The sequence below is a fragment of the Tenebrio molitor genome, chromosome 3, assembly GCF_963966145.1.
Source record: "Tenebrio molitor chromosome 3, icTenMoli1.1, whole genome shotgun sequence".
NCBI lineage: Eukaryota > Metazoa > Arthropoda > Insecta > Coleoptera > Tenebrionidae > Tenebrio > Tenebrio molitor.
The window spans coordinates 17,965,451-17,991,416 of NC_091048.1; the positions used below are offsets into that span (position 1 = coordinate 17,965,451).

General features: G+C 34.7%; 4 protein-coding genes across 7 annotated transcripts; all 4 read right to left on the reverse strand.

Annotated features, from left to right (window-relative positions):
* Positions 1-193: 193 nt before the first annotated feature.
* LOC138125219 (UDP-glycosyltransferase UGT5-like) lies at positions 194-2,125 on the reverse strand. Its single transcript, XM_069040423.1, has 4 exons — positions 1,751-2,125; positions 895-1,701; positions 620-839; positions 194-563 (listed from the first exon to the last, which is right to left on the reverse strand). Exons 1-4 carry the CDS (start codon positions 1,989-1,991, stop codon positions 278-280), a joined length of 1,554 nt encoding a protein of 517 aa, XP_068896524.1. The 5' UTR covers positions 1,992-2,125; the 3' UTR covers positions 194-277.
* A 3,071-nt stretch (positions 2,126-5,196) lies between these two features.
* Positions 5,197-6,885, reverse strand: LOC138125229 (uncharacterized). Of its 2 annotated transcripts, XM_069040441.1 has the most exons (3): positions 6,393-6,885; positions 6,116-6,338; positions 5,197-6,057 (listed from the first exon to the last, which is right to left on the reverse strand). In XM_069040441.1, exons 2-3 carry the CDS (start codon positions 6,203-6,205, stop codon positions 5,395-5,397), a joined length of 753 nt encoding a protein of 250 aa, XP_068896542.1. In that variant the 5' UTR covers positions 6,206-6,338; positions 6,393-6,885; the 3' UTR covers positions 5,197-5,394. The 2 variants fall into 2 exon arrangements, with proteins under 2 accessions (XP_068896542.1, XP_068896543.1); XM_069040442.1 differs by having other exon boundaries at positions 6,116-6,885.
* Positions 6,886-19,416: 12,531 nt separating this feature from the next.
* Positions 19,417-21,282, reverse strand: LOC138125212 (UDP-glycosyltransferase UGT5-like). The gene is made up of 4 exons (XM_069040410.1): positions 20,952-21,282; positions 20,097-20,903; positions 19,825-20,044; positions 19,417-19,775 (listed from the first exon to the last, which is right to left on the reverse strand). Exons 1-4 carry the CDS (start codon positions 21,265-21,267, stop codon positions 19,496-19,498), a joined length of 1,623 nt encoding a protein of 540 aa, XP_068896511.1. The 5' UTR covers positions 21,268-21,282; the 3' UTR covers positions 19,417-19,495.
* A 1,412-nt stretch (positions 21,283-22,694) lies between these two features.
* LOC138125220 (UDP-glycosyltransferase UGT5-like) lies at positions 22,695-24,817 on the reverse strand. Of its 3 annotated transcripts, XM_069040424.1 has the most exons (5): positions 24,670-24,817; positions 24,350-24,613; positions 23,463-24,269; positions 23,188-23,407; positions 22,695-23,136 (listed from the first exon to the last, which is right to left on the reverse strand). In XM_069040424.1, exons 2-5 carry the CDS (start codon positions 24,591-24,593, stop codon positions 22,854-22,856), a joined length of 1,554 nt encoding a protein of 517 aa, XP_068896525.1. In that variant the 5' UTR covers positions 24,594-24,613; positions 24,670-24,817; the 3' UTR covers positions 22,695-22,853. The 3 variants fall into 3 exon arrangements, with proteins under 3 accessions (XP_068896525.1, XP_068896526.1, XP_068896527.1); XM_069040425.1 differs by having other exon boundaries at positions 24,350-24,794; XM_069040426.1 differs by lacking the exon at positions 24,670-24,817 and having other exon boundaries at positions 23,463-24,277; positions 24,350-24,492.
* Positions 24,818-25,966: the final 1,149 nt, after the last annotated feature.

The window sequence follows — 25,966 nt, forward strand, 5'->3', positions numbered from 1 at the left end:
TTTCCAATTTTGTCAATTGTATTTCACTATTTTTCAAAACTATTTCCTATCTCTATTAAATGTCAATGTGACGTAAATATGAAATAGTTTTGAGAAACAGTCAAATACAATTGGCAAAAGAGGAAAACCAAAAGAAAAACAGTGTAATTTAACAATGCTTGTATTGCACCCCTTCTTGTTATTTCATATAGGAAAATAAGCCAGTTTTTTATTTTTAGTATTTTATATTTCAAGATAGTTTTTAATTTAACATTAAATTAACATTTATATGGTACTCTTAGTTTTTTTTTAGTTTCCTTTGTTTACTTTTTGAATACAATTTTTGATATATTTTCTTAAGAAAAAGCCACATTATAATTGTACCAAGTGAAACTATTACAGTGAGAACAACAATAACGTCCAACAGAAGATATTTGTACCAGGGCAACTCAGTGGCTGCTACTTTCAAATGTGGTGCTCCTTTATGTCTAATTACATAATCTACCCAATAAAGTGCCTTCTCCAGAGGTTTGACTGGGCGATCGTGAAAAATACTAGATTTACTTCTGACATTTTTTCGATATCTGGAAGAATTGATAATGTCACAACTTATTTTAATCAAGAAATTTTCAACAATTACTTGGGATTCTCTATAAGTTCGTTTAACTTTTGGAATAAGTTTTCTTCATTTAATTCGTCATATGACAACGAAAGCCCATAACCATTACCAATAGCCAGCTGAGCGTTCAATTTTTGATCGCCATAAATCGGAATTACTAAAATTGGAACTCCAAAGTAAACTGTTTCGATGGAACTTAATAAACCTCCATGCGTGATGAAAAGTCTCACGTTTGGATGTGCTGAAATCAAATAAAATATTTAAATTACAATAAATAACATTATTTCAGGATCTACCTAGAACCTCTTGTTGAGGAAACCATTTTCCTAATTTAACGTTGTCTGGCTGTCCAGGCAGCACGTCATCTTCCCATTTCCATAAGATTTTTTGTTTGAATTTTGAGAATGCTTTAAGGATAGCGTCACGTTTTTCACTAGGTAAGTCTGCGCTTCGTAAGTTAGAACCCATACTAAAATAAATCACACCATCTTTTGCATTATCCAAAAATTCTTCTAGGTCTTGGGGTAGTTGTTTTGGAGGTTTAATATGAAAGCCTCCAATTTCTATCATATTAGGTACATGCGGAACGGGTTGGTTAAGACTAGGATGTGAATTTAACAAGACTAAAGACGCATTATAAAGGACGTCGTGCACATCGGGTCCGTTTGGGAAATACTTCCGGATAATACCATTGTGTTTGGGATATAAATATAAATGGTGGACACATGTATTCAAAAGAGATATTAAAGTATTTTTCAATCTTTCTAAGAATGTCATATGGGCCGAATAACTTAGCATTGAGTCAGGGATATATGATGGTGGGGATGGGTTACCAACCAATGAATTAATCCAAATATTGGCACCAACACTACTGAATACAATTTGGACAGCATCAAAATTGTAGGCAAGAACTTTGTGAGCGTCACTAAAAAATTGTTCTACAATAACAGCATCAAACTTTTCACCCGAATTGATGAGTTTTTGCACGTTTGTTTCCTTAAAGAGTATTTCACCAATTTCAGACATGAGATATGCAAGAAAAGGGATGTTGATAAAAGGGCTCACTTCTCCAAGTTCATACATATTTATTTCATTGCGTCGTGCTAAAAATCGTAATTGAGTTGACCTCAAATAATTTATTGATAAGCTTACTTTCCAACTGGGCGAGCATTTCAGGCAGTAAAATCTCTCTGTAAGATCCACCTTTCGGTAAATTGTTCTCACTAAACGGGCTTATAATAGTCACGTCATGTCCTTTCTCGGCCAATGCTCTCATTAGAGAACTTCCAAGGAAATAATTACTTTTGCCCGGCACGGGAAAAACACCTAAAATGCGAGCACTTTGCACCGTCCATGTTAAAAATAACACTGATACCACTATCAAGATCTTCATTTTAACAGGTTGGTGGACCACTTTCACCACACAATTTTTTTGGTTACGCACCTACTTATTATACTTATCTAGGAGCTGTCGAAATATGTTTACTGCGACCCGATAAGGTATAATAAACTTATATAATACCTATGTAAAAATTCAAAAAGGTATATTATTATACTCATGTCACATCGTGAGGAAATTCCTTAACATTGACACAGAACATAAAACACAAAAAAGTCAAAATGCGGAGGCGAGACGCCGGTAATTATGTTGATAAGCACTGCACTATTACTTGATAGTATTATCCGTAATAGTGTATGTACTCCGGCAAAATTGCCGTGCCGCCGGGTGGAGGTGGGATAGGAGAAGTGTAATAGCTTGTAGTATTATCTTAAACTCATGTTTCATGGTTGTGTCAGTTTATTCACGGTGCTGATGTTTAATGTTATATTATTTTCTACTGACCATCAGTCCTCGGTGAAGGTCAAGGCAATTTCCTCATGTTTGTAATTATCATAGAGTAGTAACCGCTACGAGTTTTCTGAATTAGTAGTTGGAATGTGAAAAGTATATCACGGTTAGAATTTAGTGTGACATAATCTATTGTAAAATGTTAATTTGGTTTATAAACATAACTTCCTTACAAAGAAGAGCGTTTACTCTATGAATTATATATGGACTAATATTATTAGTTGACAGATTTTTTTAAATTTTATTTAATAAAATTTATTTTCCTTGGCGTTTTAAAATGCTCTTTACAAGAATTTTAATAACAGTAGCACTAATAGTGAGAACAATGTTTGGTAATTGTTCAGTTTAACTACTTCTGGAATTTTCGCGTTTTATCTAGCTAGACAGCCTCAGGGCTCCTCCTGGATCGTTTCCCACCACTCAAACCTTGTGCAAATGCCCCATTACACCGTGACACTAACGGTACAGTGGAGTGAATAGGGGTGCTGGGTGGGTAATAAAATCACGAAAATCACGTTAAAAACCTGTAGAACACTTGTTTTCAAGGATATTTGAAGGTCATGTGAAGGTCATTTGAAGGTCAGTCAAGGGCATGCAAGGTCAAGGAAGGTAAAATTTTCAACAATAGAAATACAATTTTTAGGGTAAGGAAAATATTCGAGGATGTTAATAAAAAGAAATAACAATATCCCAATTCAAGGTAATCGCAATATTAACAAACTTTCCTATTTTGTTTTTTGTTTTGGCGTTGAGTTTCCTCTGCCTCACTGCCCGCCATATCCGACTGTATCCGGATCATTGCGTGAGCACATATTTTGCTAGTGTTCATATTTGTAATACGAAAACCGGGAAATCACAGGTACCATCATTTTATCGTAAATAATTAAAAACGTACATTTCACCTTGATCGATCACTTATTTTGTCACTAATGATGTGTCCGTTCAAGTATTCCGTTGGCTCCGCAGACGTGGAAGCGATCGCAGGAGACGACATCGTCACAAAATAATGGATAACAGCAGAAAATGCAGCAAACACAAAAAATGGCCGTTGCACAACTCACGTCGCACAGTAACCACTTTGATCTAATTCTTTCTTCCTTGTTGAAGTGCCTCACCCACCCGGCGACCAATGGGGTGAAAGCATTTACCAACAATTTTTCGTGATTTTTGTAAAAAAACCCACATTAATGAAAATTCTTTGTGAGAAGGTTTATAAAAAATTGAAATTTTCTGTTAATGGTGTTATTATGATTATTGTGATTAAAATAATACTTTAATGAACGTAAAAAATAGCTTCGTGAAAACTGGGTCCGAGGCTATGTTCTCGAAAATGCACCAATCAGCGATAATCTGTATATACCGGGTGTAGAATTGGTTTACGGGACATAGGATTTTACATGTAAAAATATAGAGATCCAATTATTGGCTCCCCTAATAATTTTATGGGAAAATCGTTAAAATGAAAGTTAGAGAGAATTAAAAGTACTGTCTAATTCCACTCTTTGTTTTTTTCTAACATCTTGTGGTACTGAAAGAAAAGCTAGAAAGGAGTTAAGACAAAAATACTAAAAAGCAGTACTAGCAATGAAATTTGACTTCTAAAATTATTTGTCGGGTGGTTTCACTATTATTTAATTTTCTTTTGATCTGCCCTTCAAATGAACTCGTACAGGACTACAGGACGAATGAAAAGGTATCTTCCATTAAATGTTCCAATTCTTCCAATTGTTTCTATGGCTGAAATTGGTCGGTCTGGGAAACTTGAAGCAAATGTTGCTTGGAAGTTTCTTAAAGAAGATCCTCCATAATACCATTTAAAGAAAGAAAATTTCATGCCTAGTAGTAGGTACTTTTTAGTATTTTTGTGTTAACTCTTTTCTTGCCTTTCTTTCAGTGCCACAAGATGTTAGAATAAAACTAAAATTGAAATTAGACAGTTATTTTAATTCTCTCTAACTTTCATTTTAACTATTTTGCTATAAAATTGTTAGGGGAGCCAATAATTGAAACTCTTTATTTCTACATGTAAAATCCTATGTCTCGTAAACCAATTCTACACCCGGTATAACTGTGTTTATGTAAAAATCATAAAGTAAAAAATAACGTTAAACAATTTGTTTAAAACCAAGCAGAATGCATGATCTCCTTCTCATGGGAATCCCCAATTTAATCACACGGCAGGTAACAGGTGTATTCTAGTCGTTTATGGTCTATCCGAGGCTGGGCGTTGGCCGTTTTTTAGTAAATTATTGTTGGTTGTATAGTGATGCAACCCCTAAGGGAAGGTCTCGTACAAAGTTCACATCACTTGTTTTCTTTTGTCAATGAAGAAAACGTCTTCATTATTATCGAAAATGGCGTCGCGTAATAGTGTTACCAATTGGAATTTCTTTTGTGACATGATAAAGTATGTGCCACCTCGTATAAATCGTCTGTTGAGGCAAAAAATAGCTATTTATGTAACCAGTTAGGAAATGCGTTATTTTGTGTAACGAGTGGAATATTTGCGGGACGAGCGCAGCGAGATCCCGCAAAATCACACGAGTTACACAAAATTGCATTTCCTAAAGTGTTACATACAGGATTTTTTCTAATTTTGACAAAAAAAAAGTTTCTTCAAACGTTAAACGAAGTAATGAATTTCATTAATAATAAATTATTATTGTGTTAAAATATCAAGTAGGTAAGTAGGCACGGTTATTTTGCTTAAAAACAAAAAATATGACAGTGTCAAATTGATGATACAATAAATTTTATTTCATCCTGTGTCAAATTTCAATACTTTACGTCATCAGTTTGAATCCGGGAAAACGCAAAAAACGGCCGGACGCCGGTTAAGTGTTGCTATTGGAAACACAAAAGTAACAATCGGAATAACAATTATTCAAGTTTAAGAAATGTTTTATTCAAAACTACATACATCTACAATACAAGTTAACAATGAAACTTAAATATTAATGTTCAGATTAATAGTACAATTTGTATTGCCCTCAATATTTACTGGAGGATAATTACTACTAGAAGAAATGGTGTTACTAAGACTGGTTTTATTACTAACTTCTTTCTTTTGCTGTTGCAATACTTCGACAAAGGTTTCTCCGTTCAGTATCATCCTGGCAATTTTATTTTTGCTTTCCAAAGAGTCTTCTATGTATTTTTCAGCCACAGACGAACTCTTCCAAGCTCCGTGTCTTTTTAGTACTGCTAAATCAGCACCAGCATTGGCCAAAAGCGTTGCAGAAGTTCTCCGAAACGAGTGACCAGTATATTTGTCAGGATCTTGAAGACCCAAAAACAGTGCAATTTGTTTTGGCATCCCTCCAATTGTGTGTATTCCTACTCTTTGTACGGTACACTTTGAATTTCTATATCCCAAAAATAACATTCTATGGTTAACATGTTTTGGCCTCAGTGACACGTATTTTCTGAATAACTCCACACATTTAATTCCGTCTACTTCGTCTATTACAGTGAAGGTCCTTCTTTGATTTGTCTTAGTGCAGGGAATTGTAATTACTAACTGCGTTTGAGTTTCCTGGATATCGTCTAGTGAAATGTTATACAATTCTTCTCTTCTACAACCACCAGCTATTCCAATCATAGCAATAACCTGTCAATTCAAAAAAAAACTCGTTTATTTTCTTGTTTTATTTGAAATTTGCTCTTACTTTTGTCAGGAGATATTTGTCAGTACAAGCTTCTTTCATAAATCTATACATTTCTTCTCGGGTTAATGTTTTAAGATTGTTTGGATTCATGACCAATTGATTGTTTTTTCAGGAAAGCTAACAATTTAGAAAAGCGAGATATGTCAAAATTTTCATTCGCAATTAATGTTGATTTAATCATTGAATATTTCGGCCACAAAGAAGATGCTCCTATTTTCTTAGACTAAAAACATTAGTTCACAAATAAAATAAGCAATATGACCATTTAAATTCTTACCAAATCTAAAAAATAAGCCAGCATAACTTCTTCGGTTATTTCCTTAACATTATTTTCAACTTTCCACTCGCAAAAATGGCTGAATTCTTTGTGGTATCGTTCACCAGACTTACTTGGAATTAATTTAGCACACGCTTCTTCAGATTTTTTTACAATTCCTGGAGGATTTGCATTGGAAATCATTTTGACACACCAAATTATTTCGACAAAATCAACAAATTAAACAATTGCCAAACAGCCGTTGCTAATAATGTTCCAAAAATGTGACTAGATTTGGAGCATTTGTTGAATTATTTTGAAATTAATTTCAATGTTTCTTTCAAACGAAATTTGAGGCAGGATGAAATAAAATACATAACGACATTCGTCCGTGAACTCTTTTTACAGTACTCGTTTCGAGTTTCAAGACTCGGCTCCTTCGTCGCCTCGTCCTTAAACGTCAAACTCGTACTGTAAACTATGAGTTCCCGGACTTATGACGTTAATTACTATTTCCTAACCAGTTAGGAAAGATTTTACTTTTCGTAACCAGTTACGAAAAGTGTGACGTTTCCCAACCTCAAATAATTTTGAAAAGTGTCACTTTATATGTCAAAATTAGAAAAATTTATTTTCACAATTACAATATCGAGACCGGGTTTATATTGCCGCATTTTGTTACCAAAATGGTGTTTCTGCACACGTTGTGGAAGGTATGTTGTGGATCAATCCGTTGTGTACAGATCGCAAGTGCCGAAAAATATTAGATTCATACACTTATTGGTCCCTACAATCACAAGAAGGCATAAACAGACGGAACAGGTATTATGCCTACAATATCATCATCGGACGTATTTGTGACTTGAACGGACACATAATTAGTGACAAAATAAATGATCGATCAAGGTGAAATGTACGTTTTTAATTATTTACGATAAAATAATGGTACCTGTGATTTCCCGGTTTTCGTATTACAAATATGAACACTATCAAAATTGAAAACAAGTGTTCTACAGGTTTTTAACGTGATTTTCGTGATTTTATTACCCACCCAGCACCCCTATTCACTCCACTGTCCCGTTAGTGTCACGGGGTAATGGGGCATTTGCACAAGATTTGAGTGGTGGGAAACGATCCAGGAGGACGCCCTGAGGCTATCTAGCCAGAAAAAACGCGAAAATTCCAGAAGTAGTCAAAGTGAACAATTACCCAATGTTTTTTGTTAGCAACGTATAAAACCAGCGATTTGAAACTTCACCTATAACATACACGACATTTTTAGACCTTATTTGTTAACTTAATTTTCATTCATTAGTGTTAATTATTGCGTTGAGCTAGCCACTAATCATTGAGCAAGAAACATGTAAGCGTCCTATACTCCATAAAGAGTGAAAGAGGAAAGATGAAAAATATAGACATAACCATGTGGTTGAATGACGTTGTTTTTATTACAATATTCAATAGTTATTCAAGGGGGAATATAAGATTTATTATTCATCTGTTTATTTTAATTTTAATCTAAATGTTTTAAAATAAATCTTTAGGAAGTTTATCTCTTTTAGGCTCTCCAATCTTTGACCAAGGCTTCAAAAACACTGTCGAAAAAACTATTATTACAGTTGAAAATCTTTTAAATAAAGCTGAATTTCTTAGCAGACACGTGGCTTATACCTTAATCAAGAACTGTCTTTTCATACCAAAATTTAATTTTTTATTAAGAACAACTCCTTTTTGGAAATTTTCTAATTACGTTAATTCCATTGATTCTTCTTTAAAGTCTTCTTTAGAAAAAATACTTAATTTACGTTTAACTGATTTACAATGGTGTCAGTCCACTTTACCGATTAGATTTGGTGGACTGGGAATTCGCCGCATTTCCGATATTTGCCTCCCTGCTTTCCTATCTTCAGTTCATGGTGTTAAAAAGCTTGTTTCTCAATTACTAAATTCAAAGGATAATGAGCTTATTATTCACCATTATGATGAAGCTTTAGCAGTCTGGGATGTTGAAAATGAGAACGAAAGACCAACAATTCCACAATTTCAGAAGAATTGGGATAATATCAATATCAAAAGAATAATTGACAATGACTTAATCTTTAATTCATCTAGGGACTTGGCTCGTTTTAAGGCTTTGCAATGCAGAGAATCAGGATCTTGGTTACATGCAATACCTTCTCCTAATATTGGTACTCTTTTAGATAACACTTCCTTCCAAGTTTGTATTGGTTTAAGATTAGGTTGTAATCTTTGTACACCTCATATTTGCAAATGCAATGCGAAAGTTGATGAAATTGGTATTCACGGTCTAAGTTGTTCCAAAAGCAGTGGTAGATTTTCAAGACACACTGAAATTAATTCTATTATCAACCGGTCTTTGACTTCTATTCATGTTAATTCAACTTTAGAACCAAACGGACTATCTCGTGATGACGGAAAACGCTCTGATGGGATGACTTTAATACCGTGGAAAAAAGGTCAACCTTTGGTTTGGGACGTTACTGTCGTAGATACACTTGCAGACAGTTACGTATTGAAAACATCTGAAGTCTCAGGTTTTGCCGCTGAAATGGCTTGCAAACGCAAACATAACAAATATCGTTCAATTATTTCGTCAAACTACATATTTAAAGGTTTAGCCTTTGAAACCTTAGGCCCTTGGTGCAAAGAAACAATAGATTTTATTAATGTCATCGGAGACCGACTTATCGCGGAATCAGGCGATTCAAAATCTAAGAAATTCCTTTTTGAGAGGATTTCCCTTGCCATTCAACGTGGAAACGCTGCAAGCATTCGGGGCACTTTTCCAGATTCCGCATTATTATCGGAAATTTTCGCATTGTAAATTAAAAATGTTATTTTATGTTAAATTTTAATAAATCTTGATTCATTTTTTCTACTTCCTTCTCTAAAGTGTCACATTTTGCACTGACAAATAGTGTATAAAACGTCACTTTAAAAACGATTGTTCATTAGTCACAACTTGGTGTCCATTCGGGCGTTTTCGGCATATTAAACACGCTCGAAGTTTCTTTAAACACGGCTTGAATTTTTTGGACATATTTAGCTCTAGATCAAGTTGGTATTTTGACGTTTATCAGTTTCGCATTGGGCGTGAAAGAAAACGTCATTGCAGTGGAATAATTCGTTGTATTTTTCAAATATGGACCTGAAGCCACCAACAGTTTGTATCCTGAGAAATATATATATTCCTATTTGGTATGTTCATTTAGTTTCTATGTTTAAATTAACGTTTAATAAAAAAGTTGCTTGTTTCGTTTCTGTGTTCCATTTGTTAATTTGGTCGTAGAAAAAGTATAGTATTCAACTCGTTTATAAACTTCTCTAGACACCTGTTTATTAAACACTCTCTCCGCTACGCTTGGCTCGTGCCTAACATAAAACGCGTGTCTAAAGTGCCGTTTATAAATCTTGTTGCATAATATACTATTAAATATCTCAAGATAGTTTTCAGTTCTGTCTGAAGGGGTTAATGAAATAAATACCTACGCATATGTACTATTTTGGAAAATACATACAGTGCGTTCGTAAAGTTCGGCATAAATTCGATAAAACTGTAGTCTGTGTCTGTAAGTATTAATTTCTGCGAAAAATCTTCGAAGAGGTCAAGTTTGTTTTTAAAAAATGTATATTCTTCAGTAGGTATGTACTTTACTTATTTATGTTGATAGCTTTTCGTTTCCTAATTACGAGTATGACGTCATCAATATTTTTTTAAAAGCAAACCCCCACTTTTTTCTTCTTTTTCTGATTGGCAAGCTGTCCTTGTAGGCGGACAATAAATGTTGTTTTGTCCCCGAACTTCTGAGTCTCACTCTCCTGTCCCGCTCCCCGATCCGGACAATCGGAGTTTGTTTGTGGCCGGTCCCTTTAGGTCAGAAATAACTAGTACCTATAAAAAGAACACCTTGTTCACACCGCAAAGCTTTGTTTGTCCGCGGATGCGACTTTATACGAACGCTAACACTCGAAGTTCAATCAAAGAAAGTGAACCCTTAAATAACTACGTTTATTTTAATAAAATGGTACAGTTTGCTGGTTGGTGGGTGAATGTACAATGTTGTTTTTACCATTTCTGGTCTTACCAGATGCGCAGGCGCCCTAACTCACCCTTTGGTAGGGGTGTCTTTTGTGACGGCCTGCTGGCCGTAACATCCCGCCGCCCTTGAAATCCCGTAGGGGGTTCAAAATACATATACAGATACTTAAGTATTATACATGTGTACACAGATATAGCAAAGCAAAAAAATGGGGGGGATAAATTACATTAGATTACACGAAAAAAAAAATGATTGAAAACAATAATGATACGTCTAACACTATTATGTGAATGGCATGCACGAAACTGATAATGGTTTATAATGACTTTCGATTGGAAGCACACACTTTTCACTGATAGTAATTAATAATGACTTTCGATTGGAAGCACACACACTTTTCTCACACCACGTTTGTATGTCCCTCTGTTGGTTTTGACGGTGACCACTCGAACGTTGCCGTCGCTTCCAGGGTGCACCTGCTGGATTCTGCCTAAGGGCCAGCAGAGCGGGGGAACGTTGTCTTCCACTAGCAGGACCAAATCACCGGGCTGCAGGGACGGCGATGGTGACTGCCACTTTGTGCGGCCTTGTAGATAGGACAGGTATTCTGTTCTCCACCTTTTCCAGAAGTGTTGCCTTAATCTCTCCAAAAGTTGGTGTCGAGACAGCTGATTGATTTTGAGTTCGGTGAGGTGGGGCTCCAACGGTGCTGTTAGCGCTTCGCCAATGAGGAAGTGCCCCGGTGTGATGGCCGTAAGGTCGTTGGGATCGTTGGACATGGGGACGAGGGGGCAGGAATTTAGGCATGCTTCTATGCGAGTCAGAAGAGTATATAACTCGTCATAAGTTAAGGGTGACCGATACTGGCGAAGTGTTTCAGTTTTGCCACCTTTATAACGCAGCCACTAATACACAGTAGAGTATATAGATAAGTATGGAAACCAAACTGAATTTTTACCTGAAATAATAAGCCCTGAGGCTCTGACCGTTTCCATGCCCTTACCGAAAGGTTCTCGGAGTTTTATGGTTTAATCTGGTTTATCAGACAAACAATAAATACATTTCTTATTTTGTCTAAAAATGTAAGACATAATTTTCTTCTGGAAAATTGTCGAATAATAAAATTATTAATATTATAATAGATTAAAATGGTCCAATAATATGAAGTCCCAAAATTCACGCCCATAAATAAATGTCTTTTCCGCATTAGACACATTAGACGTCGTATGTTTTTGCAACGAATTACATACAAGATTTTTTCTAATTCCGTAAAGTATTAGGCAAAAAACAAGAAAAAAGAAATACAGGTTTTAATTTTTTTAATTCACTAATTTATTACTCCTATCATTCTATCACTCTCTATCTACTCCAATTCATTTATTACAAAAGTGATATTTATTGTTACAATTTTGTAGCGATTTTCTTGCCAAATGAGTGATTTTGATCTGCGGTATAGCTGCTGTATGTATATCCAGTTTATTACCTGCGAAGTCGCAGCCAGTTATCAACGATTTGAGCAATGGCTTGCGTTTTTTAAAAGTTTCTTTTACATGATGAACTGATGAGATCAATTCAATACTTTGATTGCTTTAGTAAAAGAAAAGAAAGCTTTTCTTGTAATTTTATACTTCTCACGTCATTGTGACATTCAAATGACCACCAAAAATCCACCTATTTTGCAATGGAACTACTGGTCTCGCGAAGGAGTAGATAATTACCAATTCGCGATTTCTTTTTGTGATTTATACATATACCTACCTGCATACTCCACAACGCACAAAACTTTTCATACGATCATACTTTAATTTATAAATCAATATTTCTGTACTTAATTTGTTATACCGGGTGTATTATGAAAAACCTTTGGTGCTATAACTTCCTTATTTTTTATCCGATTTTAATAAATGATACATCAAACAAAATTCGTTTTAGAAACACTATAGCTCGACATGCTATAATTTTTTTTTGACATTATATTTTTTGACAGACCGCAGCTAACTTTGTTTTTTTAAGTTGCACTGTATATTTTTTTATTTTTATTCTGATAGATGTTTATCTTCTGAAACACAAACATTAAAATAAAAAATCAAAAATTTGTTTTTAATTAAAAAAAATTGAATTTCCAAAAATCAAGTAACCATAACTTTACTATAGCAAATGTTCGAAATTACCTCCATTCTCTCTAAGGTACATTCGACAGCTTCCACTGACGCCTATTGCGGCGTTTAATAAAAATTCTGGTGGTATTTGTTCACATACTGCTACGATTCTTGTTACTAAATCATTTCTGTTATCGACGGAGTCAAATAGACATTGTCTAGAATGCACTTTTATTACTGTTTAATGTGACTGCTTGATTAAAAAAAAAAACGTTATTTTTTAATTTCTTCTTTTTGATTCTATGCATGAACATGTTGTTTACATTTTCATATTCTAAATAAAAATCTCTATAAAACTGAGCAAAAAAAGTTAATAGTGCAATTTGAAAAAAAAAGTTGACTATCATTTGTCAAAAACAGAACTCAAGAACAAATATTGGATCAATTCAAATTGTAGCCCATTTAAAACGATTTTGCTTGACACATCAATTATTAAAATCGTCTGAAAAATAAGGAAGTTATAGCACCAAAGATTTTTCATAATACACCCGGTATATATATTTTATAATGTTAATGACGTTGACGTAATAATGTGCGGACTAAATTAGACAACAATTTATTCATTATTTTTATACGTACATATTTTTAAAAAAACCTAATATTTAATTCCAAAAATTAATTTTCATAAAAAAAAAGCAAAAATTAACTCGCTCTGTACGGTCATAGTTTATATTAGAATTTCTGAAGAAATTCGAATAATACCGGGACAGGGTATTATCTGTAGTCATAAAATTTCCTGGTTGAAAACTGATCGGCGGCCCAAACTAACCCCCGGATTTGTCCCGTTCCTAAACAGGTAGGTAGTTTTGAAAATCGGAGAAAAGATGTGCCTCTACTGCCTCTGGTGGCAAAAGCGATGAACTAAAACCGTTTTTATTCGCAAATTTATAAATGAATAACTTCCACAACTTCTGTTTTTTTTAATTATTATTTAATGTAGTAGGTAAAGGTAAATATATTGTATAGAATTACAAAATATTCTAACGAAATGTTCTCCTGGAAGACGAAAAATTTAACTTTTACATTAAGCTCAATATAAAAAAAAACAAATGTTTCATCCACAATTTCACAACGCAGCGGACTCAGTAAACTCATTTAGATTCATTCTACAAAATCTGGAAGCATAATATTGAAATTTAGGTAATAAAAAATCGAATTAAAGCCGCGCACTTTAGGTTTTTATCATATCATCAGACAATCTTTTTCTCTTATAAAAAAAAGTATAACGCTGCGGTCTGGAGAATTAAAAAACCTTTAATTTGATGTATGATACTTGACGAATGATTGCGTATTAACTGAGTTCTTTGCAATTAATGAAATACACTCTAGTCAACGCTGGTATCGGTCACCCTTAAAACTGTTTCTCCGACGACTCTTTTTATATGATATTTGACGGATTTGACGCCAGCTTCCCACAACCCCCCAAAGTTCGGTGTTCGAGGAGGAATGAATTTCCATTGAATGTTCTCGTTACTCAATGTCGTTACAAGTTTACGTGAGATTTCAGAATTTTGAAAAAACTGGTGGAGGTCAATAAGGTCTTTGTTGGCCTTGATAAAATTTGTGGCGTTATCGGAAATGATAGATTTGACGGTACCGCGGCGAGAAACAAATCTTTTTAATGCGTCTAAAAAGGTGTCAGCAGTGAGGTCTGAAACCAATTCAATATGAATAGCCTTTGTGCTCAGACAAATGAATAAACAGACATAAGCTTTAATTGTTTTTTGCTTTCCGCGCCCGCGATGTGTCTTAATCAGAATCGGACCACAATAATCTAAACCGGAATTTATGAACGGTCTGGCCGGTTCTAGTCTTTTAACCGGTAGATCTCCCATTTTCTGTTGTGCGATAATAGGTTTCGCTCGGAAACACGAGATGCATTTGTGTATAATTTGTTTTATTTTGTTGCGACCTGCGATGGGCCAATATTGCTGTCTGATGGATGCTAACGTTGATTGTGTGCCTGAATGCAAATTTTTTACATGAAAATGACGTATGATGGCTTCCGTGACGTTATGATTTTTTGGTATTAAAACCGGGTGTTTCTGATTATATGCTAAGTTTGCGTTTCGAATTCTACCGCCAACTCGGATTACACCATTTTCGTCTAGGAATGGACTTAGATTACGTATGGTGCTGTTTTTCTCAATTCCACCGCCCGTGGACAGTTGATGATATTCTTCAGCGAACGACCTTTTTTGAATTGACTTTACAATTACGTTATTAGCAACATTTAACTCCTCGGTCGTTAAAGGTCCAGTAATTTTATTGTTAACGCGTTTAGCATTATTTATAAATCTGCAAACGTAAGCAACCACTCGCTTTAATTTAGGGAAATCCGAACATTTGGTGAAAATATCTAATTCTTCGTTGGTTACCACAGCACCAATAGATAACCCTTTTTTCTCGGGAATGTTTTCGAGATTTTGATTGGTGATTTTAATTGTTTGATAATTTTCAGTGCTATTTTCTAACCAGGACGGACCGTGCCACCATAATGCATTATCCCTTAATTGTGATGGAGACGCACCTCGAGATAAGATGTCCGCTGGATTATCGGCGCTATCGACGTGATACCAATTATTTATGCTTGTTTTTGACTGAATGTCGGCCACGCGGTGGGCCACGAAAGTTTGCCAATGAATTGGCTCTCGCGCTAGCCACGCTAACACTATGGTCGAATCAGTCCAGTAAAATTGTTGCGTAATTTCGGTGTTTAGGGTCCCAATAACTTTATTAGCTAATTGGGCTAAAAAACACGCTGCAAGCAACTCTAACCGTGGAATCGTTAGTGATTTTAGTGGAGCTACGCGAGACTTTGCAATTAATAATTGCACTTGGACGTGGCCGCTTTTGTCAATCGTTTTCAAATATATCGGTGCCCCGTAAGCCCGTTCGGAAGCGTCTGAGAACCCATGTAGTTCGATTTTCGTTGAGTTTTTTATTATGACCTTTCGTGGTATTTGGATGCCGCTAACCGTGTTGAAACCGTTTATTATTTCCAGCCATCGCGATTTTATGTCTGACGGTACTGCTTGATCCCAGTCCAAGTTTCTGGTCCACAGTGTTTGAAGGAGAACCTTGGCCGAAACAATCACGGGGCTGATTAGACCCAAGGGGTCGAATATTTGACATATGGTACTTAATATATTGCGTTTGGTTGTTTTGTTCGGAATCGACATCGGGGAAATGTTATATTTTAATTGATCTTCGCTAAAATTCCAGTAAAGTCCCAAAGTTTTTGTTTCACTGCCCTTGTCTAACTGGACTACGCTACCATTATTGACGTTGCGATTATTTGAATGTGGTAAACAAGTGGCTTCATTCGAAGTCCACTTCGAAAGCTCGAACCCGCCTGAATTTAAAATTTTAATTAATTGATCGCGAATGGTTAGTAATTTTTCTTTGGAGTCACTTCCAGTTAGGAGGTCGTCTATGTAAAAATCGTTCAAAATTACGTTGCTAGCACTTGGATAATCGTTTTTGTTTTCGTGTGCCAACTGTTGGAGACATCGTACCGCTAAAAATGGTGCCGAGGCGGTACCATAAGTCACCGTAGTTAGTCGAAAGATTTGAAGCGGTTGGTTTGGATTATCGCGCCATATGATTCTTTGGTAATCTTTGTCGTGCTCGTTAATTTTGATCTGGCGGTACATCTTTGTTATGTCCGCGTTTAGTACATATTGATGTGTCCTAAAACGAATGAGAATCTCTAAAAGATCTTGCTGGAGTTTCGGACCGACCAGAAGATTATCATTTAAACTTTTTCCGTTATTGGATTTCGCGCTGGCGTCGAACACCACTCGGATTTTTTTTGAATCTAGAGAATTCTTATATACTGCGTGATGAGGAAGGTAATAGCAATCAGGGTTGTTTATTTCGATTAATGGTACATTCTCCATGTGTCCTAAATTACGATATTCGCGGATGAAATTCCCATAATCAATTTGAAATTGTTTATTTTTGATTAGTTTCGATTCTAAATTGAGAAACCGTTTTTTTGCTAGATTATAAGAATCACCCAGTTCGATTACGTTATTTCTACTTGGTAATTTGACGATAAATCTTCCCGTAACGTCTTTTTGAAATGTTTGTATAAAATGATTTTCGGTTTTTATTTCGTCCTTGGTAAGATTGTTTGAACAAAGAGGTTTATAGCCCTCTACCTCCCAGAATCGGCCGACTAAGCTGTTAAGATTGTCCATATTTATGGACACATTGTTTGTCGAGACTGTGCCTAATCCTTGAAGGTGTAGTTGGCCCCCGAGAACCCACCCTAAGTGGGTATTTTGCAGACGCAGATGTCCGTTTTGCAATGAAATTTGCCCATCTTTCAAGAGTGATAAAAATAATCCGGCTCGAAGGACCAATGTTCACACCGCAAAGCTTTGTTTGTCCGCGGATGCGACTTTATACGAACGCTAACACTCGAAGTTCAATCAAAGAAAGTGAACCCTTAAATAACTACGTTTATTTTAATAAAATGGTACAGTTTGCTGGTTGGTGGGTGAATGTACAATGTTGTTTTTACCATTTCTGGTCTTACCAGATGCGCAGGCGCCCTAACTCACCCTTTGGTAGGGGTGTCTTTTGTGACGGCCTGCTGGCCGTAACACACCTCCTTACAGAATTTTACACAATCTTATATTTACATTAGATTTTCCAATTGTTCGTTTAATTTCTTAGGCAAGGCTTCCTCAGAAACGTTGTGCATTCAGTTATGACCCAAAATGGGACAGTGACTAGACCGGGCTCTCAGGTTTTATTCGGGGCCCTGGTGTGGGTTCGTTAAATGGGCGAGAGGCGACTATATTGGGAGCTGTCGTGTTCTTGTTCAGTTGCCGGAACAAGGGCTTCTAATTCTCGACACCGGCAAAATGAAAAAACTTATTTCGTGTTGAAATGAAAGAGTTCACTTTAATGAATGAATTGTTAATACAAGGATAAAACTTTGAAAAGAGAAATGAATTTTAATAACTTGTTCAACGTAAGATATGTATGCTAATTAAAATGAACTGGTTCGTCAAAAATAGTCAGAATTAAATGAAATGAACAATCGAACTAGTTCATGAGAAAAATGCGTAAATTAAATTATTAGGTTCGCAAGAAAAGCTTTCCTTTTACAGGTGACCTTCAACTTAACGATTATGCTTATTGTTTAACTAAATTAGTGGTTATTCTACGTGTTCCTCATTTGACGAATACGTAAGTGAAACATAACTAAATTCGGTGTAGCGAATCGACGTTACATCAAACTAAAATCCTTACACAAAACTTAACTGCAGAAACTTGATTTCGAGAATTACTTGCCAAATCAGCGGAGATAATAACTTTATGTTCGACTGTGACAAATATAGATGGTTTATGACGTTATTTTAAGGCCATAAACTACCACTTTATCGGACTAGTCCGTAAGGTAAATTTCTAGTTAATCGCCAACTAGATTTAAATTTTTGGTTGATCGCGTTTGGAATTTGTGGTGTTAGATGTCGCTGTGCAAAAATACGTAGCGACACGGCTTATTGTTGGTTCATGAGTGTAAATAAAATTGTAAAATAAAAAAATGTGGTTTCTTTTGTGCAAATTTTAAATAAATAGGTAACTTATTATATTATCCAAATAATAAATACTACTATAATAAATAAAGTCGTAAACCTGCTGTCATTCTACATTTACCTCATAGATGTCACTGTTATTTTTTTGTAATTTGAACAAATAATGCAGTCGAACATAAAATATTGTATGCAACTCGTCCATAATGATGCTTTATTGGACTCTTCTATTTATGGCCTCGCTCGTAGCGCTCGCTCGTCCATAAACTCGACTCGTCCAATAAAGCATGACATTATGGACTTGTTAGATAAATAGCTATTACAGCCGCTTTTCAGCGGCTGGTCAGCTCGTCAGATGCCATGACTTTAGCATTATTAATCCAGCAGTATAATGTCATATTTTACGGATGTTTGAAGAAAAATTATATTGTCAATCCAAAAACACACGAAACTCGTCGGACATTAAACGTTGAAGGCACCACGGGTGTTATCAACCTTATAACAACCTTGATACCTTAATAACTGTTATATAGCTGTTCGTTGCGAGAAAAGGAGTATACGAGTATATGTACGTTGTAATACACCTGCGCATAAACATAATTCAATGTGTTGATTGTCCTTTCGTACAGGGTCATGTTGCTTGAGTGACTGACCAAACCATCAGGACGTAAGTTGGTGATGGATTTCTTACCAACATGTTAATTTATTTGCACCAATAATTATGTCCAATGAAATCAATGGTGCACTAAAACGAGGGCAAGGCCCTTAACTTCTTCGTTCATTATTTGTTCAACTACGAGTATTAGAACGTCAAATTTTTCGTCAGAATTTAGAAGTGTTTTTAGGTTTGTACGGTCGGTTTTTTCAAGCATCATGTTTACAAAAATTGGTAAAAGAATAATTAAATTAATGTCTCCCAATTCGAACAGATTGGTTCCTTGGCCCAGACCTAAATTATATTTTAATTTTTGCTATTTAAATAGTACATTGAGAAGAACAATTAGTCAGTTACTTTTGTTTCATTAAAGGTACTAATCATTGTTATGTCATGAACTTTTTCATCTAATCCTGTAATTAATGCACATACTTTAGTAGCTTTTCTGGGTGTCTTATAATATGTAAAATAACTGTACAATAATTGTATGTTAGAATGATTTGTGCCTGTTAAGTTAATGTGGTGTGTTATCTCAATAACATCGAGTAAACTGAAGTTCGATCTGCACCAAAAATGCAATGCTATTTTTTATTGAGAGTTTAAAGATAAAGAAGAATATATAAAAAATAAAATATTTATTGATTTACTTATTTTATTTTATCAATATCTAATTATGTGATAAATATAATGGTTAATCTCAGTTTCGTTTTAATTTCTGCTTTGTGGGCTTAATAAAATAAATACACATGTGCATTATTTTAGAAAATACATATACAGTTAACAACAAGATGGCTGAAATGAAGGCAACAACATCAACAAGCATGTACTTATACCATGGCAAATCTACTCCTGCCACCCTTAAATGAGGTGCTCCTCCATGTCTTATCACATACTCCACCCAATACGCTGCTGTGTCCATTGGCTTGACAAGTCGATCGTGAAGAATTTCCGATTTGCTTTTAGCCGTTTTTCCGTACCTATAAAGACGATATATTTTAACAGAATTGCAAATACTTAAATATTTACATTGGATTTTCCAGTAGTTCCTTCACTTTCTGCGTTAACGTTTCTTCAGAAACTGCTTTGTATCCTAAAGAAAGTCCAAATCCTTGGCTGACCACACGCTGTGCATTCAGTTTCTGATCGCCTGCTACTGGAATAGTTAAAACAGGCACTCCGTGATATATTGTTTCTATTGTACTTAGTAGACCACCGTGACTTATAAAAAGCTTGACATTGGGATGGGCTATGATCCAACATTCTAAGAACTTATCAACGTATAATTCGAATTATGTTACCTAAAATATCTTGCTGGGGCAACCACTTTCCTACTTTGACATTTAGTGGCTGATCTGGTAGAACGTCTTCTTCCCACTTCCACAAAATTTTTTGTTTCAATTTAGAGAAAGTACGAAGAAAAGCGTTACGTTTTGTTGGTGGTAGATCGGCGCTTTTTAAATTGGAGCCTAAGCTAAAGTAGATGACGCCGTCTTTAGCATTATCCAAGAATTCTTGTAAGTCGTTTGGTAAACTTTTTGGGGGTTGTACATGATATCCTCCAATGTCGATCATGTTTGGTACATATGGAACGGGTTGATTCGTGCTTGAATGCGAATTGAGCAATACTATGGACGCGTTATAGAGAGTATCGTAAAATCCAGGATTGTTCGGAAAATATTTTTTATATAGCTGTTCGTGGCGGGGAAACGAGTAAAAATGGTACAACATCTCCGCATAAACATAATTCATAGTGTTAAGTGTCCTTTCGTATAATGTCATGTTGCTAGAGTAACTGAGCAGGGCGTCAGGAACGTAGGAAGGTGGTGCTGGATTTCCTACCAGCATGTTGACCCAAGTATTTGCTCCAATTGTGCTGAATGCAATCATAGGCGCATTAAAATAAGGCGCCAGGCCCTTAAGTGCTTCGTTCATAAATTGTTCGACTATCACAAGGTCAAATTTTTCATCGGAATTTAAGAGTGTTTGCACGTTGGTGTGATTCAAGGTGAGCTCTGTCGATTCAATCATCATGTTGATGAAAAATGGTAAAAGCATAAATAAATTAAGGTTTTCCATTTCGAACATATCCATTTCTTTGCTCCTACCTAAATTATTTATTACAAAAATGGTGCAATGCGATGCAATAAACTTACGCTCTCTTTCTTCCAAAAATCCTGTAAGTACTACATCTCGATATGAACCGTTTTTCGGTGGATTTTTTTCACTAAAGGGACTAATCATCGTAACGTCATGTCCTCTTTCGGCTAATCCTCTCATTAATGCACTGCCAAGTATATAGTGGCTTCGAGCAGGCACTGGAAATATGGCAAGAATTTTGGCACCGTTCACTCCACATAGTACAAGCGACGTAAAAAATAATACAATCGGTTTCATTGTGTTCCGTTGTAGCTGTGAATAAAAACTGTGGGATGGATGAATGCTGACTGCTATCGTGTTATCTTTAGACATGTACTATGTTATCTCACATCTAAATGAATTAGTTGGGATGATTCATGTTGTTAAAATCATAGTTACTCAATATTTCAGCTGTGAGAGGTCGAATGTCGAATACGCAAATATGAAAGCTAACGTAAAATTTTGACGAACCATGACTGGTATATTTTTTGCGTGTCATCATCTCAACATTACATTTTCTGATTGTACAAAACAGGTAGATAAATTTTAGCTATATCATTAACCGTACACAAGACCGAAATGCGGAATTTCATATTAAATATTTGGAAAAGGAGACCGTTTTTGAATTTGTCGAGTTTAAGGTGATACATATGTATATCGAAGTATTCCTTTAAAACCCTTCGTCGCCCGGGTTGGGTCTGTGAGACCCAGACCATGTAAAAATAGGCCATATTTTCGTTATGTTTTAAGTAATTTAATTGGGCTCTTCAGTACCTTCTCAACTTTTGGTGTATTTTAGATTGTAGGAATTAATTAAAATAATTCCTGAGCCATTTTTGGTCTGGAGGACATTTGGATCTGTGAGACCCAACCCGTGTCATCGCGTAACTTTTTTATTCTTATATTCTGAAATAAAAAAAATAACAAATAAACAAAACAACAAATAACAAATAATAAACACAAGACGAGAGCCTCAAATAAGAAATATAAACAGGGAATGATCTACACCTAAAACGAAGCATTCGAAAATCAACAATGTGCTTGACAGGACTTCCGGAGGAATAGCGCCCGGAACCACCTGAAAATAGTCCATGACGTTGTAAGCAATGCAAAGATTGTAAAGCAAAATATTTTTGTAAATTTTGAAGGGCTGGGTTATGATTAGAACATACCGCGTGGTGTTTTGTTTTGTTTGCGTGGATAATTTTCGCAGTGATTTTTGAAATTTTTTAATTTCTGTACAAATTTTTGTTTCTGCCTTTTGAAGACTTCAGAGAAGGGTGTTATGAATTATCTAATGAAAAAAATAAATAACACTATTTCACAAAATGTTTGTTTGGAATTAAACGTAAATAAACAAATATATGCCAAAAATGCAGTATTTTAAGAACAAATCGCAAAGCTTATTTTTAAATTAAAATTTGTAATAATTAAATGGATATGTGAAAAACAAACACTAACGGAGAACATAACAGCAACAGAACTTAAAAACCATGATCTAATTTGCAAAAAAAAAAAATTAATCAATTTTGGCTCTCTCAGACCCAACCCGTGTGTTTGTGTGACTAGCAATGCACCCGTGTAACGCAGGGTTTAAAAAAATTTGTGAAAGCTCTCAAAGATAAGTTATTGTTATTTATATCAGATAAAAATTAAAACATTCATTTTTAAATTAATTTTGTATTGATTCTGCCTGCTTGAATGTGTGCTATCAAAATATATTTCTAATTGCTGTACTTCTACAAAATTAAAAATCAATGTCAAATCATTCATTTATTTTAAAGAAAATACATATTGACAGTTGATGGAATAATACCTAATAATAGACAAGAAGTTTAAAATTTCACATACCTCAAAAATATATTCTGCAGGTTAAACAAAATCTTTACAACAGTTGTCAATTTATTTATTAATTTGTTTTAGTTTGATTTCAGTTTTTGCTTTTGTGGCTTGCAACAAATTGAACATATTTTTTTAACAATTTGATACAAGACATAAGTAACAAGTGAAGTCACCGCCGATACCACTACAATGACATCTAGAAGAAAATATTGGTACCAGGACAAATCTAGAGCGGCAACTCTTAAATGCGGGGCTCCCCTGTGTCGTATCACATATTCGACCCAATAAATCGCTGTGTCCAGTGGACTAACAAGCCTGTCATGAAAGAAATCTGATCTACTTTTAGCATTTTTCAGATATCTGAAAAAAACAATTTTTTTTACAAAGTTGACTTTCTTTCGCTCTTTTTACTTAGGATTTGTTAAAAGTTGATTAATTTTCTTGATTAAAGCTTCTTCGGTTATTTCTTGAAAGTTTATCGTAAGTCCTATTCCCTGATTAACTATTTGTTGAGCATTTAATTTTTGATCCCCACCTATCGGAATTGCTAAAGCTGGAACTCCGTGGTAAATTATTTCTGTTGTACTTAAGAGACCGCCATGGGTGATAAAAAGTTTAAGATTTGGATGAGCTGTAATAAATTCTTTATTCATTGAAACAATTGTTGTAATTTCATTATTACATACCTAATACGTCTTGTTGTGGTAACCACTTTGCTATATGAACATTCGGAGGCTTCCCTGGAAGAATGTCTTCTTCCCATTTCCACAAGACTTTCTCTTTCAACTTGGAAAAAGTATTGAGAAGTATTTGTCTCTTTTCTTTAGGAAGAAGAGTACTTTTTAAATTTGAACCTAGACTAAAATAAATTACACCATCTTTGGCGTTATCTAGGAATTCTTGTAAATCTTTGGGTAGTTTTTTTGGAGGTTTCAGATGAAGTCCACCAACATCGATCATGCTTGGAACGTATGGAACAGGTTGGTGAATGCTTGGATGTGAGTTGAGAAGCACAATTGAAGTATTATACATAACGTCGTATATATCATTACGTACATTTGGAAAATATTTTTTTATCAATTTGTCTTGTTGTGGAAACATGTAGAAATGATACATACCTAATTTGACAACATACGCCAAAACATTAATTAATCTTTGAGAAAATGTCATTTTGTAAGAGAATCCAATTAAAGTCTCTGGTACGTAAGCCAGAGGTTGTGGATTTCCAACTGCTTGATTAATCCAAGAGCTTGCCCCAATTGTACTAAATAGAATTAATGGAGCATTAAAGTGTGTTGCAAGTGCTTGTTGTGCCTCGTTCAAAAATTGGACAATAACAACGTCAAATTTTTCGTCGGAATGGATCAGTTTTTGTACATTTGTATGATTGAGAGTTCGTTCGCATGCTTCTATCATCATAGTGGTAAAAAACGGAAGAACGGTAAAGAAGTTTTTCTTTTCCATTTCGAACAGATTCATTTCTTTAAGACTACCTGCACCACTTTTGTTTATTTAATTGAAGAACAAATAGAATAAACCGTTGAATAAAAAAACATTCAACAACTAAACTTACGTTCATGTTCTTCCGCGAATCCAGTGAGTACAATATCCCTGTACGAACCATTTTTTGGTGGATTCTTTTCAGTAAACGGACTAACCATTGTTACGTCGTGTCCCTTTTCTGCTAATCCTTTTAGTAACGAATTGCCAAGGATGTAATGACTGGGTGCTCCCACTGGGAAAACTCCCAAAATCCTTGCACCGTGTACACCATTATGTAGAAGCAACAGCCCAAAAAGTAAAACCAGTACATTCATTATTTGTTTTTACTGATAATCTGGAGATTCACACGTTTTAATATCTGTATTATATAACATTTATCATTCCTGTCACCATTTGAGATAACACTTAAAGGTCAACCTTGAGTAAATTTAGACACATACATATAACATATATGCATAACACAAAGACGCAACATTTATATTCAACAATGTTAATCGAATTTACGTTTGGTACTGAAGCATCTAATTAATTAATAGTAATTATACTGTCACTCAGCATTACCTGTTGTGTTTTATCGCGGAAATGTTTAGTTGGTTGCATTGTCCACATAATTCCAATGAATAATAGTATATTAGTTCACGACCTAATAATGCTTATCATAATCCACTAGAGTGGACCAGAGTGGATTATAGGCATTATTCGCGAGTTAAATACGACGTTTTATCTATGACTTATGACTTTTTTTTCATAAAACACTTACAAAATTTTTCAGATCTGACTTATGATAAATCACAAGTGACTTATAATAAGTAACGGGTGTAATTTATGACTAGCATAATGTATCTATAGTTACGTAAATAATAAACGTATTATTTAATGGTAGTAGATAAAACCATAAATGCATGTTACTATAATTTATAGTTAATTCTATCTAATCTAATTCAAAAAGATGATAATTAAACGGTTGGGGTGTTCATAATTTACACTATTTATACAGGCTTATGATAAAACAACGCACAAAATTCAGAAAACGTACAGTATTTATTTAAAAAAAAAATGCAAAAACACGTCAAACAGTTTTTAGAGTAAATTCTTGCCTTCAAGTATTGTTTAATTTATTTATCAGTTATTATTAAAATCAAGTTTATTTCATTCTTCATTAATTTGCTTATTTTTTTTTTATGTAATCCCTACTTAAACTAGATTTTTTATAATCCAGAAAAATAAGCTCTATCAAATAATCTAATCGGAATCGTAGCTTCCCATTTGAAAAAAATATTAATTATTAAAAGACGCAGAATTTAAAAAACTGTTTGACGTTTTTGCATTTTTTTCAAAAATTAATATTGTGAGTTTTATGAATTTTATGCGTTATTTTATCATAACCCTGTATAAAGAATATTCTTTTGAAACGAATTAAGTAAAAAGATAATTTTAGGTGCTACTGTTGTGATGAAACGGTGCTCGACGTGATGGAAACAGTATATTCTCATTGAAAGAAAATAAAATAATGTTTTAATTTTATTTTCACCAAAACAACTTTTTTCAACTATACCCCGGACAACGAACAGATATAGTAATAAAAAAAAAAGGGGATGTGGCGTTAGTTGCGCAGAACGATATACTCCGAAGCCTGTTTCACTATGAGGCAGGTTCTTTGCCATTTGTCATTATTATAAGAATGTGA